The 6223-nt window shown below is 42.7% G+C and overlaps 1 protein-coding gene across 6 annotated transcripts; it reads right to left on the bottom strand.

The window, feature by feature from the left end:
* Nucleotides 1-594: 594 nt before the first annotated feature.
* LOC147641271 (65-kDa microtubule-associated protein 1-like) lies at nucleotides 595-5505 on the bottom strand. Of its 6 annotated transcripts, none has more exons than XM_086819971.1 (15): nucleotides 5210-5505; nucleotides 4983-5080; nucleotides 4839-4891; nucleotides 4623-4711; nucleotides 4134-4337; nucleotides 3806-4051; nucleotides 3499-3714; nucleotides 3255-3410; nucleotides 3021-3180; nucleotides 2784-2935; nucleotides 2515-2602; nucleotides 2361-2434; nucleotides 2195-2269; nucleotides 1511-1922; nucleotides 595-1385 (listed from the first exon to the last, which is right to left on the bottom strand). In XM_086819971.1, the coding sequence occupies exons 4-15, from the start codon at nucleotides 4695-4697 to the stop codon at nucleotides 931-933; spliced, it is 2313 nt and encodes a 770-aa protein (XP_086676097.1). In that variant the 5' UTR covers nucleotides 4698-4711; nucleotides 4839-4891; nucleotides 4983-5080; nucleotides 5210-5505; the 3' UTR covers nucleotides 595-930. The 6 variants fall into 6 exon arrangements, with proteins under 6 accessions (XP_086676097.1, XP_086676083.1, XP_086676103.1 ...); XM_086819957.1 differs by having other exon boundaries at nucleotides 2784-2938; nucleotides 4822-4891; nucleotides 5210-5504; XM_086819977.1 differs by having other exon boundaries at nucleotides 4822-4891; nucleotides 5210-5504.
* Between the last annotated feature and the right edge of the window lie 718 nt (nucleotides 5506-6223).

The raw sequence follows: 6223 nt of genomic DNA, 5'->3' as shown, positions 1-6223 counted from the left end.
GAAAGGCCATTAAAAAAATTGAACAAGTTCAACCTATAACCCTTGCTTAGATCCTCAATCAAACGAGGGAAGGGAATGATTAACTAGGGAAGTGTTCTGGAAACTCTTTCTATTGAAAAAACCATACAAAAATCCTTTTTGCCCATGGTTTATCATTTTGAGCAGGGATTTTCTTTATATTTTCTCTACAATATAACTAAATCTTGAAATTTTTGAAGAGGTTTTTTTCCCTCTCCCCTAATTTTGAAAAGTTTTTTTCTAAATTCTAAGCTAAGGTGAACCTATCTTTTTCAAAATCGGGTGGTACTGATAAAAAATAAATAAATGGAATAGGTTAAAAAAATCTCAAAAGATTCATGTTCAGTTTAATGTGATGGGGTTCCATTTAAAAAAACCAAGCACAAAATGCAATAAAAATTTCCTAGCCATTGGATAATGCAAGATGTTGACCAGGGCACTGTCCACATAGTATGGCTAATAAACCACTCAACTTTTAAGAAAAAAAACTTTTTTGTGTGTGTGTGTGTGTGTACCAGAAAAACATGGAGGGCGATGAAATACTATAATACTCCAAAGAAGAGACAGTAATACTGAATCCGGCGAAGGATCTTGGGTTTACTTACTGCAACTGTAAAGCTTTACATAAAAAGGTCATCTTCACTTTTGAGACCTTTGAAAAGCATCATCAGAGAGGTTCATGAATATGTCTAGTTTGATTGAACACATCATGAAAGTGCGTTCCAATTGTATACAGTTTTCTGGTTTTCAGCAGATTCAGGCGCTTTGCGAACCCAAATTGCCTCTACAAAAAGTGGGATAACAGTCGCCCCCTGCTGACTTGATAGCTGATTTACCCTAATAGCATACATAGCAATTCTGCTTGGCTCTGCCTTCTTCCAGGCTGTTGATTTGTTTAGTGTTGTTGTGTTGTTACCTGCAATCTGTCCATGCGCTCACATTCTGTGACTGATGGTGGTACACGAAGGCCAGCCTCCTCTCCTCAAAAGAAAACTCATGTGGTCGGTGGAACTGGGGAACAAACGGCAATGGCGACTGCTGCAGCAACGGCAACGGCGACTGCGGTGGCTGGGCACCTGTTTGTTGCTGCTGGGCACCTGTTTGTTTGGGAGGAGTTGTGTTTTCTTCATCTACTACTGTGGTTGCTGGCCTGCCCAATGGAGTAGCTGACAATGGACTTTTCATCAAAGTGATTGCAGCTTTCATTGAAGTAGATTTAGCATGGCCATCTATATTTGTGTTTGGCCTCATGCCAGGGGCAGAAACTGGAGAGAGTGGCAAGCGAAGCAGAGTACTCTGGGCATCTGTTTCATGCCCAGACACAGACATTGGAGGAAGATGTGAAGGATGTTTTGCGTTTAAGACACCTGCACAGGCAGACAAGCCTAGATGAGGCAAACTGAACATAGAAAAGCAGTCGAAGTGGATGTGGAATTTGAAGGATATATAAGCCATAGGAAAACAGACAACTGAGATGCACACTTCATCTCACCCGGAGGGGGTAGCATATCCTCTTCGGGTAAGAGCACCCTGTTCACAGAAGCTGGTGTTTGTGTTATTTTGATTCTGCTTTCCTTGCTGGCAGCTGGTGTCGGTCCATTCCTTCCAGGGGTGATCCCATTCAGTCTCGTCACTCCCGGTGATTCTTGCTGCAGCATGGCCCCTCCAAGTGATTTTGATTCGTTCCTTCCTGGGGTGATCCCATTCAGTCTCGCCACTGCTGGGGATTCTTGCTGCAGCATGGCCCCTCCAACTGATATTCTACGACTGGCTGGTGTGCTGCCTCCATTTAATCTGGAGTTTGTAACCCCTTTCTTCAAGGGTGTTCTACCATTGGGACTGGGCCTTGTCCCAAACAGAGTCTCTTGCTCATTCACCAATTGCTCATGAAGCCTCTTCTGATCCTGTAAATGGTAGTGCACAACGGACGGCTGGTCAATTATCTCATTGAATCCCGCATTGATGTCTCATTGATGTCAGTGCATCCAAAACAACATATGGCAAAATATACACATATGAATTACATAACAGCAATGTACAAAGAGAAGCGTCTGTCAGTTGGTCAATTATTTCATTGAACCCCTCATTGATGTGCATGCATCCAAAACATCATACAGAAACATATATGCATATGAAGTACATGACAGTAATGTACAAAGATAAGCATCTGTCATACCCGCTGCCTGCGTTTTTCTTCTTCTTTTTCCATTCTCAGTATGTTATATTCTTCTACAGTTGAGAGCAGCCTCACCTGGTTCAAAGCATGTCAAGAGTTAATGCATAGTTGAGAGCACAGGAACATGAACTGCAACTCTCATTTGCAAGGAAAACAACTTGCATACCCCATCATAGAGGAAAGGCTTTCCTCTTTCTTCCTCCCATGCTGTAGTCCTTGAAATGAGGCATTCCACCAAAGCTGTTTCAAGTCCCAGATGTACAGCATCAGAGACTGTTCTGCATGTATATTTTGTGCATACCGTTTGCATGTTTGCTCACCTGGGATTTTGCTGACTGTTGCACGTGCTCGCTCAGCACGCTTCAAGTTCAAGTGTGCTCCTCTGGTAGCATTATACCTATTATCATCCTGCAGAGTTTGCAAAAATAATAAATCCTTGCATTAGTTTAGTGTCTTTCCCATGGAAAACAAGTTGATTTTACATACAGAGCTCAGTAATGAAGTCAACCTTGTTGACTTCATTAGTTTAGTGTCTCTCCCATGGAAAAACAAGTTGATTTTACAAACGCAGCTCAGTAATGAAGTCAACCTTGTTGTATTCTTCCAGCCAGCTTTCTTCTTCACAAGCTGCCATCCACTTCTCAATCTTGTCCATAATATCTTTTCTGCTGAAGGCCTCCTCCTTAATGCTACCGATTTGCTCCTCAATGCTTGCAAGCAGGTCAGCAGGATCCACCATGCCTGCTGATGGAACGAATGTGAAGATGCTAACTTGCTTGTGAATGGTTCTGAAATGGTTTTTATATATAAACAATGGCATCCTCACCAGATTCCATGGTGGCAATGGTCTTTTCTAGCGCCGTGTGTTCATCCAGTATGATGTGAGCCCTCCTACATATCTCTTCCAATTCACTTTGTTTCTTCAAAACAAGCTCCTTCATCTTGCTGGCTTTGAAATGCTCCAACCTTTCAACCTCAGCTTCAGCCTGATAGAGGTGCAGAAAGAAATGCTCAGCAATGCACTGATTGATTCTGAGAACCTATTCAGTAAAACGCATACCTGTTCAATAACACGCAGAGAGAGTGCCCCTGCTGTTGCAACCTCATGCTCTGCAGCTGCAATATTGCAGGTCACATGCTGGAACTGATGCTGTTCTTCCACAGGGGTGTCCATCAGGTTCCAGAGCTCAAGTAAAGAAGCTCCAAGGTCCTGAATCTGTTTGTTGGCATGCAAATTAGTCTTTAAACTAACACAGATATCAACAGATGGAATTTGCTAGTTTGATCTTTGAACTACATCCCACCTGCTGCATCCTTCTCCTCTTCTCCTCTCTCAGAGATTGTATGGTGCTACCTAGCCTGTTTATAGTTTCATTGCTGATGCTTTTGGCCTGGCTAGTGGAAGATTCATCTAAAGTTGGGTGCACTTCTCTGATTGTCAAGAAGAAATCGCAACCGAGCACTGCACAGAGGTCGTGAATAGTGTCAACATATTCCACAACTTTGTAGAGCCGATCATTCTGCACATGAAACCAGTTATGTAAGGATCGCTCGTGGTGTAAGAAGACATGAATAAGCTTTAAGGTTGAATGTTGACCTGATGCAACAGACCTTCTCTTTCTGCAGAATCTGAAGCTGTGATTGCAGCTCTTCTAATTTCTGTTGTGTCAAATCCTGCTCATGTACTGGAACTTCAGTGGGTTGTGATAATGGGTAAATCTCACACTGAATTCTTTGGATCTGAGCTCTAGTTTCTTGAAAAAATCTCAGACGCTCTTCCTTCTTCCTTGTCATTTCTTCCAAGATAGGTTTCAATTGTGCAAGCTGCTCTTTGAGAGAGATTCCTCTAATTTCTACCTGTAGGAACCATCAAAATGTTTTAATCCTCCAAACAAATTTCTACTTTGAGTGCTGGGTTAATCAATTTCATGGCTGCTACCTGGGCCATTGGTGGACGATCTCCGAGGGCTGAAGCCAGAGCAACAATTTCAGAGTGGATGTCTGCCAGCAATTGATGCAAGCTAGCTCTTGAATGATTGGCTTGGTCTACCTTGCGCCGATACACCGCCAAGCACTCCTGCTCAAGCTCCAGGAGCATCTGGTCTCTCTCTTCATCATTCTCACCAACTTCATCCCAGATTAGCTGCAAAAAGAAAAGCAACACTTTGAGCCTCCAAAATGGTTTGATGGTGTTGGATAAGAGGCCGAGTCAGTGTCTTAGCCTCTTATGTATCATCAACTGTGGATACAGTGTACTCAAGCCTCCATTCATATCCTCACTTACCTTGGACATTGTGTGGAAACTATGGGATTAGCTTCCATTGACCATCAACTTCAGACCATTGCATTGATTTTAGGAATGGTGCGAAGTTAAATGTCATGTGAACTCATGGAGGAATCATGATGTGAAGTCTATATGGAGGCATACCTGCAATTCATTTAACAGCATGCCACAAGTGGTTTCTACTTCCAGGAGCTGCTGTCTTCCCATGGATGTTGTCATGCGGGTGCAATTCCCTGGAGAGAAAGGAAGAAGGATGGGTAAGGATTGTAGAGGACATTTTCCAGGAATGGCATATTAATGAAAAATATCATCTTGACTTGTATTAAGTAGAACAAAATCATACAAAGTGAGATCTCAAACCAAAAGGTAGGAAGATCTCAACCAATAGGGGGCACTATGCTGCCATAAGAGACCTGTGGGAGTGGGGGAGGAGAAAATACCATGAGTTTTTGAGAGTATATATGGCTACTAAAGCAGATAGGTTAGAGAGTGAGCTGTCAAGACCTGTGAAAATCCAACGCTAGATCCAGTACTTGGCAGGTTTTCTGCTAGAAAAATCTTTTAGAAAAACAGATTGTGCAGTTCTTCAGCCAAAATTAAACCTGCAAAGATAGCAGAAGACACTTCAGAAAATTCCACCTGAGAGAGTTCTCTCACACAAAATGGAACCCTTTTGCAGGCCGTTTTTTGCACAGCATTAATCAGATCTTGCAGAGATATGGTGCTGTGACCTGCAAAAACCCAGCGCAAGAGAGCCGCTTTCAAGTTGCAGGTCAAGAAAGAGATCTAAACTGCTTCTGCAGCTATGGCGAATCAAGGAAAAGATGCTTGCTGTGTTTAGAGGAGCAAACATCACACTGAGTGAAAACGGAGATGGAGTAGAAGAAGGAGGAGGCCAAAGGGCCCCGGGGAGCTGTGGCTATGGTGGACCTGTGTGAGCGAGCACGGAATGCACAATTTTTTTGAGAAAAGAGAGAAGAGAAGCGAACAGTCTCCCCTTGAATGCAAAAAAAAAAAAAAAAAAAAGAGAGGGATAAAATTTCCATTTTGGTAGGGAGGGTAAAGCATTTTAAAATTCAGCTAGTTCTTTAAAAAAAAAGAATTACGAAGAGATATTATTATTAATCGTGGCGGTTTTCGTATCCTTTCTGTTTTTTTTGGGTTTTTGGGTCCTGCGCTTCTTTTTGAAATGGGAAGTAGCCGTTGGAACCCGCAGCCTGAAGAAGCCGTTGATAGTTTGGGTACCCCTGTTTTGGCCGGCCAGTCCCCTTTTTCAACGGCTCCTAGTGTGGACCCTCTCCCTTGCTTCATGCCTTGCACGTCTTTCCATCGCACTTTGAATGGCTCTCTCATTTTCTAATGGGAGGGAGATTCCCTAATTAATTAATCATAAAATGTTCTAGGGGGGGGGGCTTTATAGATACATATACACGTGAACATCCAGAGAACATAGCCTTCTCCTCTCTACGTAGCCTAGGTGTATCTAATTAATTAATCATAAAATGTTCTAGGGGGGGCTTTATAGATACATATACACGTGAACATCCAGAGAACATAGCCTTCTCCTCTCTACGTAGCCTAGGTGTATCTAATTAATTAATCATAAAATGTTCTAGGGGGGGCTTTATAGATACATATACACGTGAACATCCAGATAACATAGCCTTCTCCTCTCTAAGTAGCCTCCTCCAACTTCCAAGTTCTTTGGAGAGCTTCCTATTCTTTCTCCATTCCTCCGTTCCTCC

Source organism: Cibotium barometz, chromosome 2 (genome assembly GCF_041138505.1).
Source record: "Cibotium barometz isolate CiBa-2024 chromosome 2, ASM4113850v1, whole genome shotgun sequence".
Lineage (NCBI taxonomy): Eukaryota > Viridiplantae > Streptophyta > Polypodiopsida > Cyatheales > Cibotiaceae > Cibotium > Cibotium barometz.
This window is presented reverse-complemented; position numbering and strand designations above follow the sequence as displayed.

Coding starts and splice junctions, on each gene's coding strand:
- LOC147641271 (XM_086819941.1), bottom strand. CDS start 4,697: ATGACAACATCCATGGGAAGACAGCAGCTCCTGGAAGTAGAAACCACT. Junction 4,052..4,133: donor ATCGTCCACCAATGGCCCAG/GTAGCAGCCATG, acceptor TGGTTCCTACAG/GTAGAAATTAGAGGAATCTC. Junction 2,603..2,783: donor GGCTGGAAGAATACAACAAG/GTTGACTTCATT, acceptor CAAACTCTGCAG/GATGATAATAGGTATAATGC.